Source organism: Sminthopsis crassicaudata, chromosome 2 (assembly GCF_048593235.1).
Source record: "Sminthopsis crassicaudata isolate SCR6 chromosome 2, ASM4859323v1, whole genome shotgun sequence".
Lineage (NCBI taxonomy): Eukaryota > Metazoa > Chordata > Mammalia > Dasyuromorphia > Dasyuridae > Sminthopsis > Sminthopsis crassicaudata.
The window spans coordinates 593,695,142-593,712,039 of record NC_133618.1 but is presented as its reverse complement, the minus strand read 5'-3'; the positions used below and the strand labels follow the sequence as shown (position 1 = coordinate 593,712,039).

The window sequence follows — 16,898 nt, the reverse complement described above, 5'->3', positions numbered from 1 at the left end:
TCTTTGTTTCCCTATTGCCTTGTGCATAGTAGGCCTAAAATAAATGGTTATTGAATGAATTGAGTCAGAAACCATATCTTATGAAAACTTCATGCCTCATTTAGCACCTAGCTCAGTGTTTTGTTCACAGTAGGTATTTTGGAAATATTTGCCAAGTTAAATTGAACTGATAAGAAATGATTGAATGTTCAACAATGAAACTTTCAGTCAGTGGTATTAGTGATGTAGGAACTTTTTCCTTCTATCGACAATAGATACCTAGCAAATATATCTGTTTATAGTAGTTAAAAATCTGTCTCCCTAAACAGGACTGGAGATAGGAAACTGAAAGGGATGATGAAATATCATTTCATTGAAGTATCAATAAGAAATTTTATTCTTCAAAGAAAAATCTCTACTCTCCTAAATTACTGGCTCATAGGATTTAGATATGGATTGTACTTTAAAAGTTATTTAAATCAAACCCCTCATTTTGCATATGACAAAATTAAGATCTAGAGAGGTTAAATGATGTTTTGGTGACTCAGCACTCTGTGTTTCCTTTGGGATATAGAGCTGTAGTTGGTTCATTTTCACTGATACCCATTACTGGAACTGTTAGAGCAATCAATAATTTAAAAAATGATGGACAGTATCAGGAAGGGCTTAATGTTGTTCTTGACCCCTGGCCTTACTTTTGAAGCTGTAATTTTATAGAATAAGAAATGATCATCTCACCTACTAGTATTTAACATTTGGAGAGAAGTCATTTTATAGTCTCCATGTTCTTTGCATTAAGAAAAGTCTTTTCTGGTTCATGCCAATAAAATTTCCATTTGCTCCCTTCTCCAACCAGACTGATTTTAAAACCCTATAAATTATTTACTGAAATGCAAGTTCAGCTTACAGTAATGATCAAATTAGTTTAATAAGATATGAATACTCTTATTGGGTAATAAAACATTTTTATTTTCTCTGTTAAAAATGTTAATTCTAACCTCCATGTGCCCTTGATTTAATTTATTTTCAAAGAAGAAAGCTCAGAGGAGCATAAGAAAATAAATTTAATCTATCCCAAATAGTTTAGCATTAGAATTTTCAAATATTTTGACTAATGTCTAGAAGGAGAAAAACATTAATATGTGTTTTGTATTTATTTCATCATGATGACATTTGGGCATAAAACTCCCCCTTTCTACTGAGAGTTGTTTCTATATCAACCTATAAATTTGAAGGTTATAAATAAATTCCTTTCATTCATTCACTCAGAATCTGTTATAAGAAACTATGTGCAAAAACACTGTACTTAGAGTTGAAGGAGTGAGAAAGATGTTTTTTAAAGAATTCTTGACCTGAAGGATCTTATATTCCAGTGGAGGATAATAGAATCTATACAACTTCCAATGCTTCAAGGGGCTTGATATCATTAATATAGTATTTCTCTATGAAAAATTTAGTAAGTTTAATCAACATAATGACCTATCACAATTCCAAAGAATTTCCAGATAGAGAGAACTGATGGTCTCAGAGTAAAATTGAAGCATATTTTTCCTTTCTTTATTTTTCTTGTCTCCTCCTTGCCCAGAATATGACTAATGTGAAAATATGTTTTGCATGACTTCATATGTATGTTGGGTATTTTATTTCTTGCTTTCTCAATGGATTGAAAGGGTGTAAAAGATGGGAGAGAGTGAAAATGAAAATAAAAAATTTTAAATCAAAATTTTTTCATTAAAATGTAGGGATTCTTTCCAACCATGTAGCTAGCAGATTGCCACCCATCTATGCCTACAATTTTTTTATTTATAAATACAAAAAAATAAAGGGACAGAAACAGTGAGACAGAGATGGAGACCTAGAGACAGAGACAGAAAAAGAGACAGGCAGAGAATATTTAATAAACACTTAATATGTGTAAGGCTCATGTAGCATGGCATCTATTCATTGGTTTTCTTTCACTCTCATTCCATGACTAACCTATTTTTAAGATAATACTATTCTTATTAGATTGCATCCTTTATAATGCTTCCTCATAATTCCTTGTTTGTGCTGTAGCCTGCATATGACCATTATGTACTTCTCCGTTATCAATTGGCTAATTTTATACTCAATAAACCCCAGTGGTTCCCTATTACCTCCAGGATCAAATAGAAATAAATGCATAAAACAAAGCATTGTGAGCTCAGATGAAGAGATTATATCCATATTGAAGAATTAGAGAAGATTTCATAGAGTGACATCTTATTCAGGCCTTGAAAGTTGGCTGTAGGATATGAAATGATAGGAATGAATACTGGAAGAAGGCATGTCAGGTGAAGGGAAAATGAAAGGTTAACTTTTTTTAGGGAAATACGTTACAAGGAAATACAACATTGTTAATGGAATAGACTACTATAGCCTACAGTAATCATAACATTCTCCTGTTCTCCTCACCTTCAAGAGTCGCATATACATTCTAACAATACATATTCAACTTACCTGGCAGGGGTGATTCCATGATCACAATACATATTCAACATGAAGTACACATCTATGGGAGGAAAGAATAGTTAGAAAGTTCATTAATCATGGTTCTATTTATATTTCTGTTATATTAATAATTTTAGCACATTATATTTTATTGTATACTTTATAAGGTGAGTTTCTAAATTTTAGGTTTGATCATGTCAGACTCACATACACTCCCACCCTTGCTCAATAAATCTCAGTGGCTCATCTTTACCTTTAGGAACAAGTACATAGTCTTTTTTGGCATTTAAGGGTTCTTCACCACAAGTGCCTTTATATCCTTCCAATATTTTTAGACTTTTCTCTCCTCTACGTATTCTCTAGGTCAATCATACTGGTCAATTTGCCATTCCTTTTCACATGATGCTTCATCACTCATCTCCATGCCTTTGCACTAGTCTTTTAGAATCCCTTCCTTTCTTTAAGACTCAGCTCAAACATCATCCTCTGCAGAAGGCTTTTCATATTCCTAAAACTAAGATTATCTTCCATTCATTTTATATGTAGCTTCTTTGTGTCCACTTAGGTACACAATATTTTCTCAGTTAGGATGTAGACTCCTTTCTAGTGCTAGCATTGTGCACAGAATATCGTAAAAGCTTATTGAATTCTTGTTGATTAATTTATTACCTCATTTGATTTTCTCAAATAAGATAATTAGGTATATTCTGAGGTGTTGATTGTCCATGGTCACACAATAGTAAGTGTCGAAGTCAAGACTGCATCTATGCACATTTTTCCTAAATCTAAGATTCAACTATACCACTACTGGACATTTTCAGAGTTAATATGGCAGAGTAGAAAGAAGCTAGACTTGAAGAAAGGAAAGCTTGCATTGAAATAATTTCTGACATCTACTTGCTCTGTCTCAATATCTTCACATGTAAAATGAAGATGATAAGCTTCTGATGAATAAGGATTTTATACTTAGATACATTTGGTATCCCAAAATCTAGCATAATGCCTGGCACAGGCACTTAATAAATGTTTATTGATTAATTGATAAATAATATCCAACTCACAGAATTATTGTAAGGACCAAATGAAATAGAGTATGTATATAAATGTCAGCTATTTTTTAAAATTCTGGGTCAGATTTGCAAGTTCTATGTTGTGAATAAATTCAAAATGCATGTGAATTGAATTTTATAGATCTTTAACTTCTCAGTGGGGATTCCAACTAAAACAATACTTTTATTGTGATACTTCTAATCAAAACATAGGGTGGTAAATTAATAAATAATTAGCCTTAACAATAAGAGTTCAGAGTCATAATTTATGAAATATTCTGCTTCTTCTTTTCTCTTTTCTTTATTTTGGTAATAGCTTTTTATTTTGAAAATACATACAAAGATAGCTTTCATCATTTAACCTTGTAAAATTTTCTCCCTCCTTTCCCCCCCCTCTCCTCCTTTAGATAGCAAATAATCCAATATAGGTTAAACATGTGCAATTTTTCTAAACACATTTCCATATTTATCATGCTGCACAAGAAAAATCAAATCAAATGGAGGAAAAATGAGAAAGAAAAAAAAAAGCAAACCAACAACCAAACAGGTGAAAATACTATGTTACAATTCACATTCAGTACCTATAGTCCTCTCTCTGGTTGCAGATGGATCTTTCCATCACAAGTCTGTTGAAATTGCCTTGAATCATCTCATTGTTGAAAAGAACCAAGTCCATCACAGATGATCATTGCATAATCTTGTTTCTGTGTACAATGTTTTCTTGGTTCTACTTATTTTATTTCTGCTTGTTGTTTTCTGCCCCAAAGATCAACAACTATGGATTTTAGTCATTTTTATTTGTTTTTGGCTTTTTGAAAGGCAGTTGAAGTTAAGTAACTTACCCAGCATCACACAGATAGCAAATATCAAGTTGTCTGAGTCAGGGCTTCAGATCCTCCCAATTCCAGGTCTGATACTCTATCCACTGTATTTCCTGTCTGATTTCAGCCATAATTTACCTATTAAGCACATGCATGACAAACACAACATATTTTTTCTATTATCTATTCAATGAAAAATCAACAAATGAAGCTAATTTAGTATCTATAAATTCCACTTTTATGTTCCAAATCTTTGTAATGAGGGAAAAAATGGCAATCATATATATTAAAAAACAAACAAACAAACATGTTTTCCCAAGACCTTTGGATTTGATTTTTACTGAAGGAATTTCATGAAGTTGCTGCTAGCCCTGGCTAACTAGTCAATCCATCAATCAGAAATTTGTCAATGCCTCCTCAGTTTTTAGTGTAGTGCTATGCATTATGGGACAAAAAATAAATTTAAAAAATGTTGGATATGGTCCCTGCCCTCAAGAAGTGTACAGCCTCTCATTAGGGAAAGAAGATATTCATGCAGCATCTTTTAAAACATATGTTGTTCATCTGTCGATGCCATGACCTTCTGTGGAAGGTAGAGTGAAAAGATAATTAGAAGGAAACAGACAGTAGGGTGGATGGCATGAAGCCTGATAATGGCTTGTTTGTTAATTGCCAATCCCTAATTTTCTGGGCAATTAGTCACCTACTTTCCTCTTAGATTCTTTTGTTCAAATCTGGACAAATGGCCTCCATCCTTCTCTGCAGCAGGTGGGCTGGGATACACTGAATATTTGGATGGCATCTTTCTCCCTAGGAATTGGGTTTTCCTGGCGGTGCTCACTCTCATCTCCAGCCGGTATAAGGACCATCTGGTTGGCTACCTTGGACAGCGACACATTTTTCACCTTGCCATTTTCTTATTGACTTTGCTCTTTGTTTGAGAGCTTAGGTGCAGGATACAATGAGAAACAAATTTTGTTTTACTGGAACACTAGATCAGCCTTTTTGTGCAATTGGCTTCCTAGAGTGAAGGCAATGTTAGTCACTATGATTAGAATTTGGAAACATCTTCTCTCCAAAGAAGTTAAATTTTATCTATCATTCATTATCTGATCCTATACTCTGCCCTAAACTAAGCCTTTACATTAGGCAAGAAATTATAAAGATGTAAAGTGATAATGATATAACATATCCCATTTGAGATAGCACAAATCCTTCTTTATAATTATCTGCTTATCAATGCTTTTCACAGTCTCTGTTTTATCACTCATTTCCTCATCTATTCTGCAGGAAAAGTTGTTGAACCCTCTAGGCTTAATTTAAAGAAAATGATAATTTTAAAAAGAGGCAGTAAAATTCTCCAATCCATTTGGAAATCTGATTAATTTGGATGTATTGCTAGAGGCAGATGTGGGGTTTCTGTAGTGATTCAACCACTTTTGTTTTATTTATAAAGAAGTATTTTGTTAATTTGTGTTTTGGCAAATTGCCTGCTTTCTCCCATCTTAGAGACCATGTACTATTCCTTCCCCCTTACTCCATCCCAAAGCAGCCAATAGCAAAAAGAAAGGAGTTTTTGTTGTTGTTGTTGTTTTTTGCCTCTCCCCCTTCCCCCATTGCAGCCTAATCTTTTGCTTCCAGGGCATTCTCTGTATTATGTGGTGTCAAAGTATTCTTTCCTTGGACACAAATGACACTTTTTGAACTTCCCAGCAGGATCTAACCCCAAACAGCCCTGTTCATGGAAATGTGTATTCTCCTTATGTGTGGAGCCTAGAAAAACCAAAAAGAATTGAGTTCTGGGAAAGTTTTAGAGTAAACACCAATGGCAGAATAATTGCAACTTGCTACTGTGTAATTGTCAAAATGAGAGTAGCTGCTGCCTTAACTATTGAAAGTAATGTTGTTTGATCTTGTATCTTTTGTTATGGCCCTGTGTCCCTGGGAACTTCCAAACTCTAATTTTAAACTATTAGCATAAGTATACTTCCTTCCTGCTGGGTCTGTCTGCTGTGGGTTTTTGAATCTCAGAAAACCATTAGAAAATATGTATGAGGGAGGTGGAGTTAACCATTTGGGGTCAAATTACCTTTCTGGGCTAATTCAAGATTATAAAGAAGGGCTAGTGAAGACCCTATGGGAGAGAGTTACTCTAAGAATCACAGTTCACAACTAACTTCCTCTCGTCAGTGAATATTGAGGTAGAATTAGAAGGTTCTTGGCACACATTCTGCATCAACAGTGACAAGAATGAGTTACTTAAAATTAAAAAAAATTAAGAGCATATGTTTGTAAGAAAATTGGTGGCTATTTTAAGGAAAAGGATGCTGAGTTTTGTTTGTTTTAAATATCAAATATAAGATCATAGAAGAAAAAATATGGGTTTTTATTAATATCATGTTGATCAAGCTATCAGGATGTCATAATAAAGTTAGAGATAAATGTAAAGTTCTTTATTTGGATTAAAAAATCAACTATAGATCAATAAATGCCATTTCTAAAGATGGTAAATTTTCTTTTTCAGAAACAGCCCCTACATCAACATACGCATCTCCTGCAAGAAGTTTGGGAGAAACAGGAATAACACCACTATCTCCTTCCCATATTGTGGTAAGAAATGCCCTCTTTCTCAGGGTTTTAAATGATTGTTTTCTGTATCTTTCACTTCTCTATGATTTCATTTCTTTATTTCTAAGATGAAAGGATTGGACTAACTGAACTCTAGGATCTTTCAAAAATGTAAAACACTATAACTTTCTAATTCTAAGTATTAGCACCTAACCCTTTTACTTTATTTTTTTGGAGGGAGAATACTATGTGGGAGTATTGCAAATAATTTGTGCATATGAACATTCTATATCTTTTAGGGGTCTAGAATGTTAAAAATATATAAATTTAAATTTTTTTAAAAATTCATAATTTCCATAGACCTAAAGCCCTCAGAGAAGATTTTTTGCTTCTCCTGCACACATTTATTTGACCAACAAGAATTGAGCTAGGCACTGGACTTGTAATTTCATTGGTAGAGGGCAATCCCAAGTGAAAAAATTCCCTCTACTAATGTGGATTGGCAACTTCTTTGCAATTTATAGTCTTTGGTAGCTACCCAAATCACTGAGAAGTTAAATGGTCTTCCTGGGGTTAAGGTGTAACAGTGTGTTTTAGTAACAGGGCTTGAACCCAGGTCTTGTTGGTTCCAAAATCAGCTCTGTTTGCAGTAAATAAAACAGAGATTGGCGAAATATATGAACAAAATTGAACCAGTTAAATTACAAAGTCCTCTTAATATCTCTGTCCTACATTCAACAATATCCCTGAGCAATTGACAAAAAGTACCTAGCTTGATGGCCGGTTAAGGTTCCATCTTATTCACTGTCAATTGCAGTTAATTGCATATTTTTTGGGGAAATAGTAGGGAGAGATTGTATCATGGTCAAAATAGATTGCTGGTAGATTATATTCAGTGATCTATTTTCCATGAGAGTGACAGAACAATTGTGTCTCTTCTGAATTCTCCATTGACTTTGTGCTATAATAGGCAAGCAAAATCTTTTCAATAACCCCCTTTTTAAAAGTTTTTTGGACATATGAGGGATGTAAAAAAGGAATGCTCATGTTATTAAGAACCTGAGAAAATGATAATTTTTTTAATGCTAAGAACAAAACTGGAAGGGACTTCAAGGATAATTTCCTAAATTTATTAAAAAAAAGAAAGAAAGAAAGAAAGAAAGAAAGAAAGAAAGAAAGAAAGAAAGAAAGAAAGAAAGAAAGAAAGAAAGAAAGAAAGAAAGAAAGAAAGAAAGAAAGAAAGAAAGAAAGAAAGAAAGAAAGAAAGAAAGAAAGAAATTGAGTGGCAAAAAAGTGAAAAAATTTTGAACAAGGTTGGATAGCTAGTTAGTGGAAGAATTTGGACAAGAATTTATTTTGACCTTTTCAGTAATTTCCTCTTTCCACTATACTTGTCCAAACACTTTGAATAATGATGGGAAACAGTGAAGTTCAGTCTTGGCATTATTATTAATGCAATGTCTTAACAACTCAGTCCATGCTTGGCTTCCTGATTTGTCAGAGACAAAAATTCCAGTTTACCTGACAGGAGCAAGAAATAGCATGTATCCATGTGTGTGTATATATGTATGTGTATATATATATATGCACACATATATGTACACAAGTCTACATCCATATGTATATTGAATGATATACAGACACATGCTATATATTGTAGTCTGTCACTAATGTACCTAATACACACACAGTTATATATGGATAGTATATATGATATGTATATGTACACATGCATTTACATAGACACAATATATGTATAGTATAAATGTGTATATATGTACATATATATTTTACCTGCATATATACATATATATATATATACTTATATCATAAGTATATCCATGCACATATATACTTCCATATATGTGTATATTATATATGATATATATATATATCTGATATGTAAATACAAATGTATATGAATATCTTATATTATACAGTATATTCATAATACATGTGTATCTATACACATAGGTATATGCATGTATATATTCACATACATATGAATATACATACGTACTAGGAATTATAAAGTACTGGATAGATGCAAGATACTAATACTTTCAATATATTGGATTCTGTCTTCTGTGGAATTAAATAAGATTTAGCAGGTAAAAGGGGATATGTATGTACAAATTAAAATGTGCACAGAAAAGGAAATTTAAAACTATTTGGAAATTAATCTTTGTTTCAAGCATTTTGATAATTAGCCATACTCAAGTGGAGCTTTTAATTGGAGTAAGCCAGAAAGCCAGCTCTCCTAATTAAGTCTGGCAAAATGACCTCATTTACTATTCTTTGGGTGGCCCTTCTTAAAGCTTTATACTTGACTCACACTGATGATCCATTAGACCAGGTCACTACCCCTAGTGTGGGGCTAGTAAGAATACTTAATGGGGGTTAGATTTTATCGCTGACCCTTCCTGATCTTTCCTTGTAGTGTTTCCAGAGCAGCCTTCCTAGCAGTGAATGGACCCTTAAGAAATGCAGAGCATGTAGCAAGGAGCATTCCTCAGCCAAGTGGTCTCTCCCTCTCTTTCTTTCCAGAATGACTCAGATGCAAACGTCTCTGAAGAGCAGTCATTTCTCGTGGTCGTTGCTATCGATTTTGGCACTACTTCCAGTGGCTATGCCTACAGCTTCACAAAGGAGCCAGAATGCATTCATGTCATGAGGTATGAACTTGGGTGCCTTCTCGTCACACCTTTCTAAAGTGACTGGATAATGACAGGTCACTTAGAGTAATTGGAAAGGCACTTTTAATGGCCCTGAGCACATACAAAAGACAGCATATAGTGGCCACTTGGGAAATGGGTTGGGATATTAAATAACTACATGGAAGTAATAAAAGCAGTGAACTGGCCTTGGACTTAAATCTAAAGAAAACATCTATAATCAGTGAAATGTGTTCTGATTTTAACTTTGTTAAATGAAAGTATGTAACTATCACTATCCTCTCATCTCCTCCTCAGCCTGTTTTGTCATTATTGAAAACAAAATCTGCTGTGTGAAAGGAGAAAAAAAGAGTAAAGATGATTTAGTATGAAGGGAAGGAAGAAATAAGCATTTATTAATTATTTACTATATGCCAGACACTGTGCTAAGCCCTATAAATATAAAAGATACAGACGTAGCTATAGATATACATACTTACATATACATAAACACACACATATAACATTATATAAATGCTAGTGGTGATCTTGCTGTTGATTATGGTGATGATGATGTAAAGTGCTGGTTATAGGCATATGTAAATTAGACATAGTTTAGAAGATGCTGAAATTCTTCTTAGATCCCTCCTGAGATCCTTGATTCTATCACTTAACTCTAGGGATAGGGACTAGCCCTGTGGTTTCATTGGTGTAGGGAACTCATAAGTGAAGAAATTCCCTTGGTCAATGCAGGTCAATATTGTCTCTGTGATCCATTATGCTCTTATTAGAGATTTGCTTAGATCACTGAAAGGTTAAGCCCCATGCCCCTGGTCATGCAGTATGTATCTGAGGCAAATGTTGAAACCTAGTCTTCTTTGCTCTAAAGATAGATCTCTATGTACTATGTCACACTGCTTTTCAGCTTAGCTATGTCCTCCTAAATGAGATTTTAGAGACATATTAATTAAATGGATATTTTCTCAAATTCTAGATTGTTCTGATGTTGGCTAATATTTTTTCTTTATAATAGTAAATTAATTTAGTATGATGGCATATATGATCTAGATTACAATATAGCATTTTCCAAGGTGAAATTTTGGATGAAACATTAGATTTGGAGAGAGGAAGACCTGAGTTCAAAACCCATATCAGATAGTTATTAGATCTATAATTTTGTGCAAGTCAAAACTTCTCTGGGTTTCAGTTTCTATAAAATGGAGACAAGTCCTTAATAATCACTTGTTTTCTTATTTTCTTCACAGTATATCCAAGTCATTGTGAAGCTCAAATGAGATAATGCACACGAACTGCCTTGCACTTTAAAGAATCAAATAAATGGTAGTTAATATAATTTGCCCAGAAAAAGTGAAAATCCTATTTTCAAAGAGAAATTAGGTTTTAACAAGTAATGCTATATTGCTAAGAAAACAGTCAAGTTATCTAAATAAATGTTATATTAGTTTTACTGCTGACATGTTTACAACATGGATGGAAAACTAGAAACTGTGTAGCTGTACTTAAGTTAATTTTTATTAAAGTTGGTTTAAATATTTTTTAATTTTCCAGGTGGTACTTATTTTAAAACAAAGCACTATTTTCACAGTATACACTAAAACAAAGGACAGGACACTAAGAGGGAAATAACATAAATTGCTTTAAGAAGAAAAAGTCTAAAACATGTTCTTGGCCACTTTTGGCTCCACATAGTTATTTTTCTAGATCTCTTCATCTTGGAGATAAGTCTATAACTGAATTTTATTCCAATAAGAAATATTTTTGGTAATCAACATATTGAATTATAAAGGTAAAAGTGAGAATGACATCTTGGGGCAGCTAGTATTCACAGTTGATGTAAAAATGATTGGAGAATGGTATGTGATATTTGTTAATGTAAAATTTGTTAATTTGTTAATATAATAATATTAATTGCTTTTGTTAATGTAATTAATAATTGTTAAGGTAGAACATGAAAAGGAAGAGCAACAGGAAAAGTCACTTGCAAACACTTTATTAATAAGCATTCACTAGGTAGGTATGCTAAGCTCTAAAAATGGCATAGTCCCTGATTTTAGAGAACTTAGTTGATTACATGGGGATATCTCTCACACAGAGATAAGTTAAATAAAAGCTAAGATGTCATGGGTCAAAGAAAAGTGCCAGACAAAATGCTTTAGGAAAATTAGGGGAGGGGAAAGAATTGTAGATGGGAAGAAAGAAAATGAGAACAAACTGCTGTCAATCTACAGCTGAACCTAGCTAAAAAAATAATAATAAAATAAATAAAAACAATAATAATCCAAACAGTTTACCTTTTCTCATGTTTTGCTCTTGCAATCTAGTCTCATGCATCTTCTCTATGTTGTTTCCTACTTATGTTTCCTTTGATGAAATGCATATACTTTCATACAGAGAGCCAAAAAATTTATGACAACAGCATAAGCCAACAGCCTCCCATACTGCATTGCATTGCATCACAGATGTACAATGCTTCAATTAAATGCACCCAGACTCCCACACCAGCTCTACCATTTGCTAAATAGCATATTAGCATTTCAGCCTCTAAAGGTAAAGAGATTTTTAGTCTGAATCATTTATGGAAAGCTGTTTTAATAAGTTGGGGACTTTGGATATACTACAAAGAGTGATGTCTTTTTTCACTATTTTTAAAAGGATCAGTTCAATTTCAACAAATGTTTGTCAGTCTATGAAGGATTCGTTTGAAGAAACTGGGGATATTTAGCGTAGAGAAGGGATGTTTTGCAGGGAATATGATATTTATGTTAAAGTATTTTATAGCTGTAGTGTGGGAAAAGGCTTAAAATTGTTTTGTGTGACCTGAGAGAACAGAACTAGTAATAAAAAGTAGAAAGTACAGACTGGCCATTTTAGGCTTAAAATTTCCCAAGAATTAAGCTGTCAAGTAGTGATATAGACTTCCTCAGAAGGAGTTGTGTTCCCCTCACTTAGAAGTTTTTGAGCAAAAGTGATAGACTAGTACTTCTTTAGGAAGTACTCTAAATACATTTTTCTAAATACAAAATGAATTTCTCGACAGAATATGTAGAAAAATTTTTATTCAGGTGTGAGTTGAATTAAATGATTTCTTGGATCTCTTCTAATGCTAAGACTCTGAAATTATGGGATGAAAAATATACAAAGAGTTTAAATAATATTTGTTTATAAATATTGGTGGCCTGATTCTCTAAGAATTTACTTAAATCAGCTGTATTTTTATTAAGTTCAGTTTGCTATTTTTTATTGTTCCTAGCAAAAAGCATAGTGCTTGGGAAATAGGCAGAATGGAAGTTCCCTGAGGACAAAACTGTTTTGTTTTAGCTCTTATTGTCTCCAATTTCTTGACTTAATATATGTTTATATAGTTTGAGATGATAGCATTAGACACTGTTGATTAACAATAGACAATTGATAGCTTTACAAACATTAGTAATTATTTTTTGGGCTTTTTGTGGGGATGCAAGCACCAAAGCACATTAGCATGTATATTATTAGCATTTACAGACTAGAGCTTATGTAGTAAAGAGAATATTGGCTTGGAAGTGAGAAATTGTGGATTTTAGGTCTAGTCTTGCTATTAGAGCCAGCTTCTGTAAAGTCATACAAATAGTAAAATGTGTGACTCTGGGGAAATTAACTTCATTTCCATAGTGTTCTGTTTCTCCATTTGTTTAAAAAAGAGCAGAAAGGGAATTGGATTGTTCATTCTAGTTCTGTAATAAGGCATGGTCCCTGCTTTCAAGGAATGGGGACTCATAGATCAGAAGTATATTATGAAATGTTTGGGAAGCCACTCCTACTTATTTTAATTTTTACCTAAAGTAGATGAATTTAGGCATATGACAGAAGCCAATAGTAATGAGAATTTATTTGATAAAAATTATCCCTTTTTTGAAAATATGATATCAAATTTGATAGCCAAAAGGTTAAAATGTGTCTTCCTTTATTTCCTAGGCGATGGGAAGGTGGAGATCCTGGTGTGTCTAATCAGAAAACACCAACTACAATTTTATTGACTCCAGAGAGGAAATTTCATAGCTTTGGCTATGCAGCCAGAGATTTTTACCACGATCTAGACCCAACTGAGGCCAAGCAATGGCTTTACTTGGAAAAATTCAAAATGAAACTCCATACCACTGGTGTAAGTAATAATAGCTCTTTCATGCATTAGAATTAATAATTTTTAATTAAACCAAAGAAGAGGGAGTTACTGGTTCCTTCGAATAATAGTTCTCAAGCCATAATGAATCTGGTTTTCTTAAAGAGCAGCACAGAAGAAAAAAATATTCACCTCAAATTTAATATTCATTCCCTTAAATTTCAAATAAATGTGTTCTATACCACAGAGGAAATTTATTATGGGATATGTTGAGCAGATTATTAAATATGACAGGCAGTAGATTACCCACCTAATTGAGTGGATTCCATAGGATTCCATTGCAAGTTAGAAGCTCCAAAACTCAGTAAATTGAGCCAATGGTCTGGATTATCTGAACAGAAATGGGAATGGTGAGCACAGGATTGTTAATACTGATGTCAGGTTCAGTAAAAAGTGATGACAGATAACTTCTAAGCACTCTTGAATACCCAAGTCTGTTTGATATTAAATAATATTGTTTGTATTTTCATATATATATAAATGAGGGTGATGAGAATAGTGGAAAGAGATTACATAAGATATTTGAAAGAATCAATCATGATTTGAATCCAGAATTAGTACTTAACTATCTGTGTGACTTTGAATAACTCTGGATTTCAATTGCTTTATTTTTAAAAGAGGGAACAGCTAATTTTAAAGATCCCCTTCTTCTTCCTAGAGTCCATAAAAAGTAGATTCTTTGATTTCAGGGAATTCAGTCAATGAGAGGATATCACAACCTCATTCCCTCCCACCCCAACCAAAGTTGAGAATGGCGCTTCTAAAAACACAAAGACTGAAGTGCGCAGAAAACAAATTATTTCAGCTCAGTGTAGGAGGTGATGGTATGATGCTGAATGTACCTCGGAGTGTAATATGTAACACTCCAGGCCATGTGGGATGCCAGTCATTGAAATTCTTTCAAACATGAATGGCAAACATTAATTAGAAAGCTCAAATCAATCATGAATCCCCACTGATTTTATCAGCTGTAACAGGTCCATTTGTTAAGTGGGATTTCTGCTTTCTTTTGTTTCTCTCCACTCCTATCCTCCAAGGAATTTCACCATCATTTTTTAATGACCATTGTCCACCCCCATCATTTGATACAAAACCTTTTACATGCCAACAAAGCTTCCTATGACTTAATAATGCTTCCTGTTGCTCTAGAGCTCTGGCAGGGAAAGTGATGCTACTTTTACCCCTGGGCTCTCAACAAATTACACAGCTTCAAGCCTTAAAATAACTGCCTTTTTATTTCAGTTCCTGAATTTGTCACTCAGTTTGAATGGAAATCTCATGTCCACACAGAAGGCATACTCTAGCATATTTGCATTATTAAGGATTATTGTTCTCTTTGTCTAGTCTCCACCCCTCACCCCCTGGGATTTTACCAAGAGCTGAGTCAAGTTGTATTAAGTGTGAAGATTGCATGCGCAGTTACATTTCAAAACTGTAACTAGAAAGCATATAACTATATAATATGCATTTTTCTTTTTTAATTGTTGTTAAAATGTTACTATTATTACCTTTCAAAATTTCTTTTTTAATTATTGCTTTCTTTGGTGCTCTTTCTCAGACTCCTCTTCCTACTCTTTCACCATGGGCCTATGTTATGGAATTATGAATCTTAAAATGGCCATGGGTCTGAAAGGTTAGAGTACCAATCCTTACTGGAAATATGAATCTTCTATAAATGTCTTTTGATCTGCAAAAGATGGGCATACAAATAATCAGAAGAGATGCATCCAGATCAACAAAAGCTACCAGACAAAAAGCACAGTTGCTAAAGACTTCCATAGCAGTTTGAAGAATATCCAGCTTTTAAAAAATAATTTACCTATTCCTTCAATACAAGGATGTAGGGGGAAGGAGGGAAAGCAAAAGAAAACATATCCTGAATTCCCTCATTTCATTTTCTTTATATTCTGAGGTTTTTATTATGTAGAATAAATTTTACAAGACCCAAAAAGCACATATTTCCTTTATTTCATTTTTTCAATAAAATTTTCTTGCCTTTTTCTAGAATCTCACCATGGAGACAGAACTGACAGCAGCAAATGGGAAGAAAATCAAAGCACTTGAAATCTTTGCTTATGCCCTACAGTACTTTAAGGAACAAGCACTGAAGGTAAGACTGAATGCTAGTATAATCTACCACATTGTATTTGTCAGGAAAGTACATGATGGCCTGAAATAAGTTAAAGATTAGAAAGGGCTGTGCTTGAGATTAACCATGTCATCTTCTGTAAGAACTTTAAACCATTTAGAATGCTGAAATGCTCCAATCAATTCTAGGTATTTTTTTCTTATGTTAAAATTAAGGAATTTGTCCATTGTGAATCATTGCTAATATTCCAAGAGGAGTGTAACTACCTCTACCTACTTCCTTTCTTTATAAGAACAAATGGAAGTGATTGTTGCATGCATTTTAGATTCTTTGATGATTCATCCTAAAGGAGAAAATTGTGATGATTGGCTGCTTGGAAACGAAGGGAATGAGAGAAAGGCAGGAGATAATGGAGAAGTACACTTTAAATATTGCATTAGTCCAAGAAACATTTGTGAGGTACCTTTAAGCAACTTATGGTCCAGTAGAAGAATTAAAGCATATAAACAAATAATAGTTATTCAAAAAAGTATTTCATATTATCATTCCTAATTGGATTTATCATGGAAGACTTTGCTGATCTTTGGACTCAACTTTTAAGAATAAGTAAAATTTTAATAGAGAGCACATCTTATGTTGGACAGAAGCAACATTACAAGAAAGTTTATGACATATTTGGAGAAATAGCTTCCTTTGTCTGCAAATTCATATTACTCATAGGATTATGGGACCTAAAGTTGGATTTGACAGAAAGGGACATAATTCTGTCATTTTAATGTTAAGGAAATTTAAGTTGAGAGAAGTTAGTCAACCAAAAAGAGGACAGATTAATGTTTGGCATGACTGAACATTTATAAACTAAGGTATTCATTAGCTCAAAGGGTGATTGAATGATAACCAGCTTAGGTTTGAGTCAGCATTTACAATATCCAGATAGAATAAACAGAGTAAAGAAAGCATTCATGTTTTCTGTGTAGAAAATTGTGGCCCAAATTATGACTGGTAATTTGATTATAAATCTTATTATTGCTCAATTAATTGTTTTCCAAATTGTGTAACATCTGAATGATCATAAAACACCAACAAAAGGCA

The 16,898-nt window shown here is 33.3% G+C and overlaps 1 protein-coding gene across 1 annotated transcript in view; it reads left to right on the top strand.

Moving 5' to 3' along the window:
• The window catches only part of HSPA12A (heat shock protein family A (Hsp70) member 12A), a 96,567-nt gene that overhangs the window by 53,097 nt on the left and 26,572 nt on the right, over positions 1-16,898 (top strand). The window contains exons 2-5 of the mRNA XM_074295701.1: positions 6,843-6,928; positions 9,434-9,561; positions 13,513-13,699; positions 15,723-15,827. Coding sequence (XP_074151802.1) covers positions 6,843-6,928; positions 9,434-9,561; positions 13,513-13,699; positions 15,723-15,827 — 506 coding nt within the window. The remainder of the gene's footprint in view (positions 1-6,842; positions 6,929-9,433; positions 9,562-13,512; positions 13,700-15,722; positions 15,828-16,898) is intronic.